General features: G+C 45.4%; 1 protein-coding gene across 3 annotated transcripts in view; it reads left to right on the top strand.

Moving 5' to 3' along the window:
- SLK (STE20 like kinase) overlaps positions 1-17,866 on the top strand; it is a 167,467-nt gene that overhangs the window by 96,903 nt on the left and 52,698 nt on the right. For all 3 annotated transcript variants that reach the window (XM_063961972.1, XM_063961971.1, XM_063961970.1), the window contains exons 7-12: positions 3,179-3,260; positions 3,344-3,475; positions 5,059-6,819; positions 9,429-9,559; positions 11,626-11,749; positions 12,567-12,746. In XM_063961972.1, coding sequence (XP_063818042.1) covers positions 3,179-3,260; positions 3,344-3,475; positions 5,059-6,819; positions 9,429-9,559; positions 11,626-11,749; positions 12,567-12,746 — 2,410 coding nt within the window. The remainder of the gene's footprint in view (positions 1-3,178; positions 3,261-3,343; positions 3,476-5,058; positions 6,820-9,428; positions 9,560-11,625; positions 11,750-12,566; positions 12,747-17,866) is intronic.

Genomic DNA, 17,866 nt, shown 5'->3' with positions numbered 1-17,866 from the left:
TGTGTCCGCTATGTCATTATCATTTTTGCTTAAGACTCCCAACTTGTCTTTCAAAGGGCCTATACTCTCCTTTTTTAATCTCTTGCTATTAATGTATTTAAAGAATTTTTTGGGATTCGCTTTGCTTTCCTTTGCTACTAGTTTTTCAGTTTCTACTTTAGCCGCTCTTATTTCCTTTTTGCAATTTTTGTTACATTCCTTATAGTGCTGAAATGACTCTGCTTCCCCGTCAGATTTGTATTTTTTAAATGCTCGCCTTTTCTTGCCCATAAGTTCCTTAATCTTTTTGTTAAGCCACATCGGTTTATGATTTTTATTCCCTTTTTTGCTACTCATAGGAATATAGTTGAGTGTATTTTTAGCTAGCAGGAATTTTAGTACCTCCCATTTCTCCGTAGTATTTTTTCCTAAAAACAAACCTTCCCATTCAATATCCCTGAAAAATACCCTCATCTTTTCAAAATTTGCTTTGCTAAAGTTTAAAGTCCTAGTTGAGCCAGTATAGGGCTGTTTGTAGAAACTGATATTGAATGTGACCATATTGTGGTCGCTGTTTCCTATGGGTTCCCCTACTATAATACCCGATACCAAATCCTGATTGTTTGTTAATACCAGGTCTAAGATTGCATTGTACCTAGTTGGTTCCTCAATTAGTTGGACTAGGTAGTTATCATTTAGTGTGTTTAAAAACATACTGCCCCTAGCAGTATCACATGAATCGTTTTTCCAGTTTATCTCTGGATAGTTAAAATCTCCCATCACTACTATGTCTCCTACTCCTGCTGCTTTTTCAATTTGCTTTAGTAACAATTCATCATCAGATGCGTTGATACCAGGCGGCCTATAGCATACACCCAATACTAACTTTTTTGTTCCTTTTTCCCCGCATGCAATTTCTACCCATAATGTCTCAACAGTGTCTACAGTCCCCTCCTGAATATCTTCCCATATATTAGGTTTTAAAAACGGCTTTACGTACAGACACACCCCTCCACCCTTTTTATTTAGTCTGTCTCTCCTAAACAGTGTATAGCCCTCTAGATTGACTGTCCAATCATGAGATTCATCCCACCAAGTTTCAGTAATGCCTATAATATCATACTGTTTGCTTGCTGCAAGTATTTCTAGTTCACCCTTTTTACCAGTAATGCTTCTGGCGTTTACATACATACAACTAAGATAAGTATTTTCCCTTGCGTTAGGGACATCTTTCACCTTATGTGGCAAGGATGACCTGTAATCGTCATTGGTTAGTGCTTTGGTAAAATCCCTTTTAGTACCCATGTTAGTAACCTTACTGCCTGCTCTTACCCTCCCCCCAACTTCTCCCCCATTTCGTTTACTACCGCCATCCCCACTATTCTCACTGCATGACCCGTAGTTTCTAGCTAAACCCTCCCCCCAGGCTCCTAGTTTAAAATCTCCTCCAACCTTCTAACCATCCTTCCCCCCAGCACCGCTGCCCCCTCCTCAGTCAGGTGCAATCCGTCACGACAAAAGAGATGGCGCCTGACTGAGAAGTCCGCCCAGTTTTCCAGGAACACAAACCCCTCTTTCCTGCACCAATCCCTAAGCCACACATTCTGCTTCCACAATGACCATACCTCCTCGTTCAGGGCCCTTGTGTTTACCAGGATTTGGCCCGTCTGGCTTTGACGGCGTTGCTCTTGAAGCTTCCGTACTAAGGGCCAAGGGTTTTTCTGAGGCAGTCATTCAGACTATGTTGAAAGCCCGTAAGCCGGCTTCTGCTCGGATTTACCATAGGTTCTGGAATTCTTACTTTGCATGGTGCGCATCTAATAATCATGACGCTTACAAGTTTAGTACGGCCAAACTTAGGCCTTTGTCTGGCCTCCCTCAAGGTTCATATTTCTGCCTTGTCGGTTTGGTTTCAGAGAAAAATTGCGACTCTACCTGATGTTCATACATTCACTCAGGGTGTGTTACGGATTCAACCTCCTTACATCCCTCCTTGGGATCTGTCGGTGGTTCTTGAGGCTTTACAGGAGTCTCCGTTTGAGCCTCTTGAATCTGCGGACCTTAAGTGGCTTTCCCTAAAGGTATTGTTTCTATTGGCTATTGCCTCTGGTAGACGGGTGTCGGATTTGGGTGCCTTGTCTTGTAGCTTCCCCTATCTGATTTTTCACTTTGACTGTGCGGTTCTTAGAACACATCCTGGGTACCTACCTGAGGTGGTGTCTTCTTTCCACCTTAATCAGGAGATTGTTGTCCCAGCCTTTGTCTCTCCTGGATTGTCTTCCAAAGAGTGGTCTTTCAATGTGGTACGGTCTCTCTGCATCTGTGTAAAGAGGACAGCTACCATCAGGAAGTCGGATTCTCTCTTTGTTCTGTTTGTTAGCAGGCCAGCCACGTTTGTGAAAACCAATCAAACTTTGGCCAGATGGATTAGAATGGTGACTGCACCTGCTTATGTACAGGCTGGCCTTCCAGCTCCTGCTACCATCAAAGCCCATTCTACTTGGTCTGTTGGACCTTCTTGGGCGGGCCGCCGTGGTGCGACTCTTGAACAATTGTGCAAGGCGGCTACGTGGTCCTCAGTGAACACGTTCATAAGGTTCTATGCCTTTGATACTTCCACCTCCCGGGATGCTTCCTTTGGACGCCGGGTTCTTGTGCCCGCTACAGTGCGTCCCCTCCCATGAGGAACTGCTTTAGGACATCCCCAATGTTATTCCTTGTGGTGCCCAGTGTACCCCGCAGCAGAAAACGAGATTTATGGTAAGAATTTACCGTTGTTAAATCTTTCTGCGCAGTACACTGGGCTCCACAGGGCGCCCACCCTGACGCACTTGGCTTCTTGGGGTTTGCATGGCATTAGCCGCTGACACCGTCTCCTGTCGTGAGAATGTGGTATATGTGGCTACTAATGGTTGTCATCTCTTTTTGCCTGCTACTGCATTGGGCTGGTTAACAAAACTGATCCCCTGTGCACGGAGGAGGGGTTATAGAGGAGGCGGCGCTATGCATTCTGGGAACATTCAAAGCTTTTAGCCTGTTGGTGCCTCGGATCAAGATCCTACTCTACACCCCAATGTTATTCCCTGTGGAGCCCAGTGTACCTCGCAGAAAGAGATTTAACAACGTTAAGTTCTTTCCATAAGTCTCGTTATTGTTTGTCCAAAATAAACTTGTACATATTATATATGTTTGTTTTCAGGTCAAGAGATTTTAATGACTTTTTGAGGAAGTGTTTGGAGAAGAACATTGAAGCCCGGTGGACCACCGTTCAGTTGCTGCAGGTAATACAGACATACATCTTTGTTTTACCAATTTGAGTGTTTGTATGCAGCAATGATACAAGATTGGACGTCTTTCCCTACAGCACCCATTTGTGTCATCCGTGAACTCCAACAAGCCAGTGCGGGAGCTGATCGCAGAGGCCAAAGCCGAGGTTTTGGAGGAAGTGGAAGTCTCTAAAGAGGACGATGAAGACGAGGAGACAGAGAGTACTTTGGTTAGCGATTTGCATTCTCTTCAAGCTGTGTTTTAGTTACTCTGTTAGTTCAGTACAGAAGTGTTTAGGTTACATTTTTGTATTGATTGAAGATTATCCATATTTGAACTTTACGAGACAAGACATCCATGGCATGAATGAGCCATCAGTAGCAAAATAGCATCCTTTAAAGCAGTCTTTCTCATGTGCCACCAACAGGTCGTGTTTTCAGCTTCTCTGTAAATGTGAAAACAGGTGGGATAATTACTAATGATGAAAAATAGATGTGCTCACCAATTCATGATCACAGAAAGTTTGAAGACATTGTCCATTTTGTGGTACTTGCTATTGAGACAAAAAAATTAGATTTTCTTAATCCTGCCTCTGCTACTAATCTCATGAAGAGCCGCCCAAAAAGGTAAATGATGCACACCGATGCAATCGCAAAATTGCGTATGCAAACCCAAAACTGCAATGCATATGCAGAAATCGAGTACCATTGACAATTTCAGTTGACCCAGGGCGATTTAGCCTTTGGCGCAATGCGTTCACAGAAAATGCGTAGTCTGCTGATAATCGCCCGATTTGTAGTTTTGCAACTGAAGCTGAATAAGCCCCTTTTTGTCTGCAAAATAGATACTGTAGGATCCATTTCACTAAAGCTTCACAAAGGTGGACTTAACCTTTTCAATACAACATCTCATTACTAATATGAGTTTTAGAGAGGAAACTGATTTTCCTATAAACCAGCTATAAACACAAAAGTGTTGTTACTACAGTTAGATGCAATTTTCCTTGGTCTTTTTGGCTGTGATAGACTTGCTGGTGCTATCTGTCTCCCAGAAGCATGTAGAAGGTGAGGCAGCCATCTTGGGCACGCTTAGGGGTTTGTTCAGAGATGAACGCCGATGGCTGCATACGCGACCAGATCTACGTTCATCTCTGCACATGCTGGGGGCCGCCCAGCATGTATGAGGACGCCCCCTGATGCGTCCTCAATTAGATTGCAGCGCATCGGATCTAAAGTTGACCCCTGGCTGTACAGCGACCATCTCTTTTTTTTTTTTTTTCGGAGCAGCTGCGCGTGACGTCACGCAGCTGCCCTCAAAATGGTTCAGCCCCACCCCCCCTTCCCCCAGCAGTGAGTCGCCACCCCATGAACGCCCTGCCGCTATCAAGGATGCTGCCACAATGTGTATGTCCACGCATGCGCAGTTTGCCGCCACCAGCAAACTTGCGGTGGGGTCTGAATGACCCCCTCAGTGCTTTAATCTATATCCAGCACCATTAATACATACCGACTTAACAGTAGCCACAGTATGATCGTTTATGCTAGCATTGGTTCTGATTTATTACAGTGCTGCATTTGCTCATAACACTTAAGAAAACAACTTCATCTGTAAGTAAATTATTAGTATGTCAGTATCCATCTCAACAAAGCTCCAGTTTATACATCTCATCTTTGTGTATCTGTAGATGAGCCACTTTCCTGGCCACCACAAAAATGTGTGCCTCAACTTAGACGTGTTTTTTTTTTAGAGATCTTATATTTATTATATAGTGCCTTCCAGTTTATGTAATATTATTTCATATTTTCTCATTAGCCTGTTCCGGACAGTAAACGGGCTTCTTCAGACCTCAGCATTGCCAGCTTGGAAGATGACAAACTGTCACAGAATGCTTCTACCCTAGAACCTGTTTCTGAAAAACCTGTGTCCTCTGTGGCTGAGAATAAGGTCCCTGTTCAGGACAACATGTTGGAAGCCGCTAAAGGGAAAGTGGAGGAATCTCCTGAAGTTAAGAAGCCTGTCACTCCTGAAGTTAAGAAGCCTGTCACTCCTGAAGTTAAGAAGCCTGTCACTCCTGAAGTTAAGAGGCCTGCCACTCCTGAAGATAAGAGGCCTGCCACTCCTGAAGATAAGAGGCCTGCCACTCCTGAAGATAAGAGGCCTGCCACTGCTGAAGATAAGGGGCCTGCCACTGCTGAAGATAAGGGGCCTGCCACTGCTGAAGATAAGGGGCCTGCCACTGCTGAAGATAAGGGGCCTGCCACTGCTGAAGGTAAGGGGCCTGCCACTGCTGAAGGTAAGGGGCCTGCCACTGCTGAAGGTAAGGGGCCTGCCACTGCTGAAGGTAAGGGGCCTGCCACTGCTGAAGGTAAGGGGCCTGCCACTGCTGAAGATAAGGGGCCTGCCACTCCTGAAGATAAGGGGCCTGCCACTCCTGAAGATAAGGGGCCTGCCACTCCTGAAGATAAGGGGCCTGCCACCCCTGAAGATAAGGGGCCTGCCACTCCTGAAGATAAGAGGCCTGCCACTCCGGTTGTCTCCACAAAAGAGAATGAAGTTTCAATTCCTGACAAGACTGCCACAGCTGTAAATGAAGAATGTGTAGACGAAAATAAAGTTGAGGTTTCTGTGCCAGAGCCAAGTTCAGCTGCCGATAGTCACATTAAACCAGAAGAAACATCTGTACTCCCAGATAAGGACACACAGGAGAAACCTCACATAAACGAACTTCGACCTGCACCTGCTAAATCTGAAATTAGAGATGTTCTCCCTGAATCACCCATACAGAATGGGGTACCAAATGAAACCGGAGCTATCACAACTGAGACAGTGGGAGTGTCAATAGATGATCATGTACCTAAAACCATGGATGAGTTGTCTAAAATGGAGTCTTCAGAAGTGCAGAAAGAAGAATCACTGCCGCACATCACAGAGAACGGTATAAGTGAAAAATCTGCTGGTGACATTCATGATTCGGATGTAAATGCTAACAATATAAATGAGGAGATTTCTGGTGTTTCCAAAGAAAACTCTATACACATTATGGATGTGGAGGAACCTGACACAAAACTAGAAATCCCATCTGACAGAGGTCAGGAAAAGAGAGCAGTTCCTTCAGATGTAAAAGCTGCTTCTGAGAGTCACCAGGACCAATCACCAGAAAACGTCGGGCAAGTAAATCATGTTAATGCTGATGAAGCATTCTCACCAGCTCCTATTGAGATGGCAGAGGATAAGCAAGCGGAGATGGAAACCCATGCTCCTGGTGACTCTATAAAGGATTCATCTGTGGTTTCAGAAAACCTACCCCAGAACACTGCTGTAATCTCTAATGAAGGTATCACAGAGAATGAATCTCAGGCCTCCGTGCCCAGTATTAGTGTTATCACTGCGGAAGGTGAAGAGAAAGAGAATGCCAAACCTGAGAGCCCTCCTTCAGGAGATGCTGAAATTCCAAAGGAAATCGATTCAGATTCAGGAATGGGTTCTACAGCTGATAGTGGGAGCATGGACTTGAATTTGTCCATATCCAGCTTCCTGACTAAGAACAAAGAATCTGGATCAATATCAATACAGGTAAGATTATGATTCCGTTGATGTGTAAGTGATTGTAGTTTATATCAGTTCATGTTTTCATTGGTATTTAATATGCCATGGTTTGGTTCACGTTTTTTTTTTCCAGTGGCTTGACATGAGCAGGCCTTAGGTTATTTTGAAAAGGAGCATTACACTTTCCATTGTAGCTTGAGGCAGAATAATGCATAAGGGGTTATTTAGTGTAAGCTGGGAACTAGACGTTGTTTGCCTTTCTTTCATATGTTGCTTTTATGTGTGCTGGTCATGAGAAAAAGGTGAAGGCACGTATTTAGTATAGACAAACATTGTTAAAAGAATTGCTTATATATACTTATAACGACTGTTTTAATTAGTTCCTTGAAGTGTTATAGTTGTTCACATAAGAAACACGACTTATACCCCTTTCACATCGCACAAATAACACGGTATCGACCCAGAATATTGCCGGGTCGACACAGGTCAGTGTGCGATGTGAAAGGGCCATGTCCGAATTCCCAGGGTCGCTTGACCTGGTAATTCAACCCGGGTAATAAGAAGGGTTATTCCCGGGTTGAATATTGGGACAGGCGCAGTGTGAATAGGTTGCAGGGTCGATGCTACCCCGGTACCCATTCACAGCATAGATAGAGGTGGCGCGGAGATGAGCTCATCTCCCAGCGCCGCCTCCACCCCCCGCTTCTGGCTCTGCCCCCCACCCGGTATGGCAACCGACCTGGAAGTTTGCCGGGTCGGGTAGCCAGCACATAGTCTTCAATGCCGGATCCCACCCGGGAAGGACCCGTTTCCAATTCCAGGGTGGGATCCGGCATTGGAGATGTGAAAGCGGTATTTGGAAGGTTGATTAAAAATAAGATGTCTGAAAGCTCCACATAGCACCCAAGGCATTTCATCTCTCTTGTGCCCTGTGTAGGAAGAATACCCTAGACTTCTATGAAGAACTTGTATCAACACCTTCTAGGGAAAACCCTTTATATACAATAAGACAGAGGGAAATATGCAAGTCAACCTTAATCTCATACACGCTATGTTAGAGTTTAATGCACCCTATGTGAGCTGTTTTTACGTGCTTTGATGGCGATCAATAGACCAAAAGAAATTGTTAACAGATTGACCTGTACTGTACCCTTTCCAAAAGAATCAGTTTCAGCCTTGGTGCGAGGCATTAGCATGTCCATAGGACTCCATTGTATTATACAGTGTTCATTTAAGTATATAGTGTTCTATGCTACAGGGAAGCAATGATAAAATACTAGAGGTTGTGTGTATGGTAAGAAGTGTAACCGCACTGCTTGTGCAGCATACTGCAAACAGACAACTTATAAAATTGATTCATAACAAAGTTTATGTAACATTAGAAAATGTCCCCAATCTGTGTCTTACATTAATTTTGCATTATATTTCTCTTACTGTTGGGAAAAATACATGAAGTGCTGAATTGTGCTTCTCTTTTCTAATCATGCACAGTGATAACACATTTGCTCACAGCCATTCCTTAATATTCTTGAACAGCTATTTCCATATTCGTACACTTGCAGACTATTTGATAAATGTGCACGTACTGTAGCATGCAGAGCATTAAGGGTCCTTTTAAACTGCTTTGCTCTGTTTTACAATGACAGCTGCATCATTGTGTAAACCTGACCACAGACAGCCATTCCTTTGCTCTCAGCCAGTACTGGCAAATTATGTGGCTGGCATTCTGGGGAAAAAGTGTTGTGTCGTCACCCCCTTCCCCCCCAAAATAAAGAAATCCCTTTTGTAAGTCTCAGTGTACAAGTTCACCTGTCCACATGTAGATGCACCATCGTACAGGATAAAAATGGGAGATTCACTGACACAGCGAGAAACCTAAACCTTATATGAACCGCCCAGTTGTGATGTCATTGTCTGCAGATTCTGCGCCTGCATAACTGTACCATCGGCAGGTCACCCACACACTCAGGCAGATGAACCGATATATCTACATCGTATATCTGCGTCGGCAATGCTGCAGGGACGACCTGATATGTCTGTGAACCACATCATCCACAGACACATCTGGCTGTACACACCCGCCAATGCACTAGCGATATAGGGGGGTATTCCATTAGCTCCGTTAATTTTTCAGCCTGGAAAAAAAGGCTTTTATTGTGATTTTAGCCTGATTGTGAGTATTGGGATACCCTATTAAAGCCCATCTTTTCTTGCAGAAAAAATCCAGTTTGCGGGCGATAACACATGGGATCCATGAAAGTTCCCAGACCCATGTGTTGTTGCGGTTCTGAAGGGCTGCTTACCGGGGATTATACTTTGCATGCGCATAATCTCCGATTAGTGTTGGCATCGGGGGATCAACACGTCGACATTGGTGCTAATAGGATAGGGAATCTATTAGCAGCAGTAAATTACTGCTGCTACTAGGATATTGGTTGTGCGAACTATATATTGCGCGCAGTGTTTGAACCCAGCCTTACTACACAGCACCTGATGACGGTTTGGATATTAGTGTTTCAAGAAAGTAGTTGCCATACTGTTAAAGCTGATTTGTGCACCTATTTTTCTGACACTTTTTTTCAAAATTGTGAATGTTATAGAAAGTACTTAGACCAGATGGGAACTTTTATTTCTAGGAAACCAAAAGACAGAAAAAAACACTGAAGAAGACTCGGAAATTCATGGTTGATGGCGTGGAAGTGAGTGTCACAACCTCAAAGATAGTAACTGATAATGATGCTAAGAGTGAAGAGATGAGGTTCCTCAGGTATGTGCAAGTGAAAGTCTGCTGATTTGTGCTTAAGATCTCAGTCAGTCCCAGTACGTAAGGCATGAACAATATGGAAAGCAAGACACACAAGCGTAATGAGATAAGTGGGATTAGGACAACGTTGGAGACCAGCAAAGTTGAGACTTTGTATATTGTATAGGGGAACATTCATGGGTTTCAAGACCAAAATAGTTGTGGTATGAGCTGGGCACTGCAGTAGATGGATATGCTTTTCTGAAGGTGTCTGTCATGAGGAAAATTTCTGTCTAGAAAATTTCATTTTTCATTTTTGGTGAACATAACGGAAATAGGAAAAATAACCTCCCTTCAGCTCTCCAGATGGTCTGTTCTAGCGAGTTTCCCGTTGACTGTAATGATCTAGCCATGGGTACTTGGGGGTCTGTGGTAATAGCACAGATTCTTTGTTGTAACTGAATCATTTTGTGATATGTAAAGTGGCAGTAATATGAGCAATTGCTGCTTCTGGCACATCCTGCAACAATACCAGAGCTAAAGGCTCTTTCCTTGCTATCAGTAGTGGTGAGCAAGAGATTCCATACGCACACCAGTCGGTTTGCTTAGGTGACCCCCACTCAGCTGTTACAGTACATTTTTAATGATTCTGTTTGATTAACCACAAAGTGTATTACATCCTTCCGCAGGGTCGTAACTGGGGATTGGGGGTGGGGGGGTGCTGGGGTTTTTGCTAATGGGGCACACGCCCCGGGTGCAGGATTTGAGGGGCCGCCAAAGAGTTACAGAGGAGCAGGGTCGTTGGGGTTTTTTCGTTTTTTTTTACCAGCACTACTGTGCTACTCCAATGAGACAGCAGACAGCTCTCAGGGCAATGTATCTGACCCACCTATCTGCCCGCAGCTGGCTCCAAAGCTGTGCGGGTGGGCTGCAGTACCTGGGATCTCTCCTATGTTGGCTACTTTCTTAAACTCTCTTCTTTGCCATGCATTGCTGCGACTAGGTGCACCGTACAAGATTTAGACTGTGCTCCCAGTTAGCTGTATCAACCTCCGCTTTGCCTCCCAGATGGGGGGATTAGGTGTAGCTTAATGAGGGGGGGGGGGGGGTGTAGTGCAGTGATGTAGTGTAGTAATGTATTGCAGTATATAGGGGCATGTAGTGCATTGATGTGGTGTAGCATGTAAGGGGATGTAGTGTAGTGATGTAGTGTAGCATATAGGGTATGTAGTGCAGTGCATAGGGGTATCTAGTGTAGTGATGTAGTGCAGTGGATAGGGGAATGTAGTGCAGTGTATGGGGACACACAGAGGAGCATGTAGTTGAAACACACTGGTGGGGCATGTGACGCATAGGGCATTTGAGGCACATAGGGGAATATTGTCCAGTAGTATCCCCTTTTAAAAAATAAATAAAAAAATAGTTAATCTGATTATTTTAGTCTGATAGGGTATTGATAGGGTCTTGTTTGTTTTGTTTTGTGGTTTTGTGTTTTTGTTTTTTTGGGGGGGGGGAGGGCGCTCGCCAAATTACTGCCTTGCCCCGGGTGATGAAAATCCTATTTTCGGCCCTGCCTTCTGTTTGTTATATAATGCACGGGTGATTTGTTATACAGTACATTGGGCGGTTTGCTATTTAATGCTTGGGCGGACAGATTATTGTACAGTAAAGTAGCAGGTCACAAAATTTTAGAAGCCCGCAAAAAACAGAGACCGCCGGTCAGCTTACCGACGCCGGGATCCCGGCAGCATACCGACGCCGGGATCTCGGCGGGGAGGGGCGAGTGCAGCAAGCCCCTTGCGGGCTCGGTGCGGTCGCCACGGGTTCTATTCCCACTCTATGGGTGTCGTGGACACCCATGAGTGGAAATAGTCCCTGTTGGTCGGCATGCCGACCATCGGGACAGTGACCCGTCGGGCTGGTGGAGGAGGTCATGTGACTGTCGGTCAGCTGACCGGCGGTCACATGAATACCACCCCCCAAAATATATGAACTGAATTTGTACCATATTTGAAATGATAAGTTTTCTTAATGACAGTCTTCTAAAAGCCAAGCAGTAGTGATGAGTCATTGCCTTATTTTTCCTGAAGGCGACAAGAACTGAGAGAGCTTCGGCTGTTACAGAAGGAAGAACAGAGAGCCCAGCAGGTCCTCAGTAATAAATTGCTGCAACAGAGAGAGCAAATCTTCCGACGATTTGAACAGGAAATGACGGTGATTATCTCTATGAGATTGCACAAAATCATCCACTTATACAGAGAGTAATTCATAGCTTTCACAAATCTGTTGCACTAGATAGCTAACATTTTCTGTGATCATTTCTTGGACCATAACGTCTGCTTAGAAGTCATAGAAATTGGGCTTAAATGTTCCTGTATTATTTAAGTCTGAATTTTGTTACATGTAATGCTGCCACTACCTGATTTTTCAGTCCGATATTGGTACAGGCCATCATAGAAAATACAGAATGGACCAGCACATCTTTTATACATGATGTGCAGCTAATGTGACCATAGAGAATTTGAATGCAGTGCCGTTTTCTTTTCTTGAGAGGCCAAAGAGAATGTCAGCCGTTAAGGCGACGTGATGTTTTTTTATAGACTGAAATTGGTAAGCGCCCTCTGTCATTCAATGAGAAGCAGGCACAGTAGGCTGATGGCACTGTCCCTTCCAGCACCATATGGGGACATATTACAGTTTTGATGCCAAGTATATTTGTTACTCATGGGTATAAATTTATTACTAGACCTTACTGATTATGAGTTCCTGTTTTTTGGGGTGGTTCTAAAAAGAATAATATTGGGATTGTGTAGCCATTGTTAAACTGCAGTTAATAAAACAAGGTTTGGAGGCTCACAAATTGGCTCCTTCTACAGTGTGTGTTATTACTTAACAAATTAAGTTACAGAATACATAACTAGCATATACCTAGTAAATCACAAAGCACAGATATACATATAGTATGTACAGATACTTATACATTACTTATGAGCTTTGATGAATGAGCAATAGAATGCTATTCTCTTTCCAGAACAAAAAACGACAGTATGATCAGGACATAGAGAACCTGGAAAAGCAGCAGAAACAGACCATAGAACGGCTGGAGCAGGAACACACCACCCGCTTGAGAGAAGAAGCTAAACGAATTAAGGCAGAGCAGGAAAAGGAGCTTTCGAAATTCCAAAATGTGTTAAAGAATAAAAAAAAAGAGGTAAGGGCTGCATTGGCTTCATGGGAAAGGGATTTCAGTAGCCATTGTAAGCTGTAATGTTCTGCATACAATTGGGGTCTCTCACTTGGGGACTGTATCCGTTTCTCCAGCTCCCCATGTTCCTCCTGTGTGACTCGGTCACCCATTTTATGGGATCAGTGGCTTGATCTCACAATTTGGTCACTTCAGTCTTTTATTCTACGTGGGAAACGGACCTGGTGTTAGCAATATGGTTTTATAAATGCTTGTGCTGCTCTCTAACTGCAGACCTAGCATGAGTTCCTAAATCCAAGTCTGTGGGCACTAGTTACTATATCATATTTCACTTTATACTGTGAACATAACTTTTATATGGAGTATGCTAAATTGGTCTGGTGATATAGTCTGACACACTTGATATAAGCGTCGGACAGATCATGTGCACAATACAAAATTGTGCATGGTATCTGCTCATCATTTTGGGTAAGTGTTATTGTGTAGCAGGCCAGAGCAGATCTGTTTTTTTTGTTTGTTTTTAACAATAATCTCCCCTGGGTGCTGTGTACACACACTGAGATTATCGGACTGAGCAGTCAAAAATCAACCATCCGGCCTGTTTATTGCAGTATGTACTTAGCTCCACGTAAGGACTGAAATTCTATTATTAATATGCATACTGAAATCTAGACTGGAAAGACCATGGATTTTTCATTTAAATTGATGTTTTCTCTGACGTCCTAGTGGATGCTGGGAACTCCGTAAGGACCATGGGGAATAGCGGCTCCGCAGGAGACAGGGCACATCTAAAGAAAGCTTTAGGATCACCTGGTGTGCACTGGCTCCTCCCCCTATGACCCTCCTCCAAGCCTCAGTTAGATTTTCTGTGCCCGACGAGAAGGGTGCACACTAGGGGCTCTCCTGAGCTCTTTGTGAAAGTTTTAGTTTAGGTTTATTATTTTCAGTGAGACCTGCTGGCAACAGGCTCACTGCATCGAGGGACTAAGGGGAGAAGAAGCGAACTCACCTGCGTGCAGAGTGGATTGGGCTTCTTAGGCTACTGGACATTAGCTCCAGAGGGACGATCACAGGTTCAGCCTGGATGGGTCACCGGAGCCGCGCCGCCGGCCCCCTTACAGAGCCAGAAGAGCGAAGAGGTCCGGAAAAATCGGCGGCAGAAGACTTTCCTGTCTTCAGATAAAGGTAGGCGCACAGCACCGCAGCTGTGCGCCATTGCTCTCAGCACACTTCACACTCCGGTCACTGAGGGTGCAGGGCGCTGGGGGGGCAGCGCCCTGAGACGCAATAAATCGATAGAAAACCTTTTATGGCTAAAATAAATGCATCACATATAACTCCTGGGCTATATGGATGCATTTAACCCCTGCCAAAACATACAAGAAAACGGATGATAAGGACGCCGAGAAAGGGGCGGAGCCTATCTCCTCAGCACACTGGCGCCATTTTCCCTCACAGCTCAGTTGGAGGGAAGCTCCCTGGCTCTCCCCTGCAGTCACTACACTACAGAAAGGGGTTAAAAAAGAGAGGGGGGCACAAATTAGGCGCAGTATAAACAATACAGCAGCTATAAAGGGAAAAACACTTATATAAGGTTATCCCTGTATATATATAGCGCTCTGGTGTGTGCTGGCAAACTCTCCCTCTGTCTCCCCAAAGGGCTAGTGGGGTCCTGTCCTCTATCAGAGCATTCCCTGTGTGTGTGCTGTGTGTCGGTACGTTTGTGTCGACATGTATGAGGAGAAAAATGATGAGGAGACGGAGTAGAGTGTCTGTAATAGTGTTGTCACCCCCTGGGGGGTCGACACCTGAGTGGATGTACTGTGAAATTGCGTGACAGTGTCAGCTTTGTATAAAATACAGTGGTTTACATGAGACAGCCGGCTACTCAGCTTGTGCATGTCCAGACGTCTCATACAGGGGCTCTAAAGCGCCCGTTACCTCAGATACAGACGCCGACACGGATACTGACTCCTGTGTCGACGGTGAAGAGACAACCGTGATTTCCAATAGGGCCACACATTGCATGATTGAGGCAATGGAAAAAGTTTACACTCTTCTGATAATATAAATACCACCAAAAAAAGGGGTATTATGTTTGGTGAGGAAAAACTTCCTGTAGTTTTCCTGAATCTGAGAAATAAAATGAGAGGTGTGATGATGCGTGGGTTTCCCCCCGATAACAATTGATAATTTCTAAAAAGTTATTGGCAGTATACCTTTTCCCGCCAGAGGTTAGGGTGCGTTGGGAAACACCCCCTAGGGGGGATAAGGCGCTCACACGCTTGTACAAGGGCTCTACCCTCTCTGGAGATGGCCGCCCTTAAGGATCCTGCTGATAGAAAGCAGGAGGGTATCCTAAAATGTATTTACACACATACTGGTGTTATACTGCGACCAGCAATCGCCTCAGCCTGGATGTGCAGTGCTGGGTTGGCGTGGTCGGATTCCCTGACTGGAAATATGATATCCTAGATAAGGACAGTATATTATTGCCTATAGAGCAATTAAAAGATGCATTTCTATATATGCATGATGCACAGCGGAATATTTGCCGACTGGCATCAAGTATAAGTGCGTTGTCCAATTATACCAGTAAAGTGGTCAGGTGATGCGGATTCCAAACGGCATTTGGAAGTATTGCCTTAAAAGAGGGGATGTACCCCAGGTCGCCTCTCAAAATAAGACGCCGTATTATCAGGCGCAGGCCTGGTTGGCAAGCGGACAAAAGGGTTCCTCTTTTCTGCTCGTGACAGAGGGAGAGGAAAATGGCTGCAGAGATCAGCCAGTTCCAAGGAACAGAAACTCTTTTCCGCCTCTGCCAAGCCCTCAGTATGACGCTAGGGCTTTACAAGTTCAGGCACGGTGGGGTCCCGTTCTCAATGAATTTCAGTGCGCAGTGGGCTCACTCGCAAGTAGACCCCTGGATCCTTCTGGTAATATTTCAGGGGTACAAATTGAAATTCGAGACGTATCCCCCTCGCCGTTTCCAAAGGTCTGTTTTACCGACGTCTCCCGCTGACAGGGAGGCAAGTTTGGAAACCATTCACAAGCTGTATTCCCAGCAGGTGATAATCAAGGTACCCCTCCTGCAACAGGGAACGGGGTATTATTCCACACTATTGTGGTACCGAAGCCAGACGGCTCGGGGAGACCGATTTTAAAATCTAAAATCTTTGAACACTTGCATACAGAGGTTCAAATTCAAAATTGAGTCACTCAGAGCAGTGATTGCAAACCTGGAAGAAGGGGACTACATGATGTCTCGGGACATCAAGGATGCTTACCTTCAGGTCAAAATTTACCCTTCTCACCAAGGGTATTTCAGGTTATGGTACAGAACTGTCACTATCAGTTCGGACGCTGCCGTAGGGATGGTCCACGGCACCCCGGGTCTTTACTGAAGTAATGACCGTAATGATGATATTCCTTCGAAGGAAGGGAATTTTAGTTATCCGTTACTTGGACGATTCCCTGATAAGGGTAAGATCCAGGGAACAGTTGGAGATCGGTGTAACACTATATCAGGTAGTGTTGCGGCAGCACGATTGGATTCTCAATATTCCAAAATCGCAGCTGGTTCCGACGTCTTGTCTTCTGTTCCTAGGGATGATCCTGGACACAGTCCAGAAAGAAGGTGTTTCTCCTGGAGGAGAAAGCCAGGGAGTTATCCGAGCTAGTCAGGAACCTCCTAAAACCGAACCAAGTCTCAGTGCATCAATGCACAAGGGTTCTGGGTAAAAATGGTGGCTTCCTACGAAGCAATCCCATTCGGCAGATTCCACGCAAGACTTTCCAGTGGAACCTACTGGACAAATGGTCCGGGTCGCATCTTCAGATGCTTCAGCGGATAACCCTGTCACCGGGGACAAGGGTATCCCTCCTGTGGTGGTTGCAGAGTGCTCATCTTCTAGAGGGCCGCAGATTCGGCATTCGGGACTGGGTCCTGGTGGCCACGGATGCCAGCCTGCGAGGCTGGGGAGCAGTCACACAGGGAAGGAATTTCCAGGGCTTATGGTCAAGCCTGGAGACATCTCTTCATATAAACATTCTGGAACTAAGGGCCATTTACAATGCTCTAAGTCAAGCGAAACCCCTGCTTCAGGGTCAGGCGGTATTGATCCAATCGGACAACATCACGTCAGTCGCCCACGTAAACAGACAGGGCGGCACGGGAAGCAGGGGGGCAATGGCAGAAGCTGCAAGGATTCTTCGCTGGGCGGAAAATCATGTGATAGCACTGTCAGCAGTGTTCATTCCGGGAGTGGACAACTGGGAAGCAGACTTCCTCAGCAGACACGACCTTCACCCGGGAGAGTGGGGACTTCACCCAGAAGTCTTCCACCTGATTGTAAACCGTTGGGAAAAACCAAAGGTGGACATAATGGCGTCCCGTCTAAACAAAAAACTAGACAGATATTGCGCCAGGTCAGGGGACCCTCAGGCCATAGCGGTGGACGCTCTGGTAACACCGTGGGTGTACCAGTCAGTGTATGTGTTCCCTCCTCTGCCTCTCATACCAAAAGTACTGAGAATCATAAGAAGGAGAGGAGTAAGAACTATACTCGTGGTTCCGGATTGGCCAAGAAGGACTTGGTATCCGGAACTTCAAGAGATGCTCACGGACGAACCGTGGCCTCTACCTCTAAGAAAGGACCTGCTCCAGCAGGGGCCTTGTCTGTTCCAAGACTTACCGCGGCTGCGTTTGACGGCTTGGCGGTTGAACGCCGGATCCTGAAGGAAAAAGGCATTCCAGATGAAGTCATCCCTACCCTGGTCAAGGCCAGGAAGGACGTAACCGCAAAACATTATCACCGCATTTGGCGAAAATATGTTGCGTGGTGGGAGGCCAAGAAGGCCCCTACAGAGGAATTTCAACTGGGTCGTTTCCTCCATTTCCTGCAAACAGGACTGTCTATGGGCCTAAGATTAGGGCCCATTAAGGTTCAAATTTCGGCCCTGTCGATTTTCTTCCAAAAGGAACTGGCTTCAGTGCCTGAAGTTCAGACATTTGTAAAAGGGGTACTGCATATACAGCCTCCTTTTGTGCCTCCAGTGGCACCTTGGGATCTCAATGTTGTGTTGAGTTTCCTAAAGTCACATTGGTTTGAACTACTCACCACTGT

This window comes from Pseudophryne corroboree, chromosome 3, assembly GCF_028390025.1.
Source record: "Pseudophryne corroboree isolate aPseCor3 chromosome 3, aPseCor3.hap2, whole genome shotgun sequence".
Lineage (NCBI taxonomy): Eukaryota > Metazoa > Chordata > Amphibia > Anura > Myobatrachidae > Pseudophryne > Pseudophryne corroboree.
The sequence above is the reverse complement of the archived record's forward strand: the minus strand, read 5'-3'. Positions and strand labels throughout refer to the sequence as shown.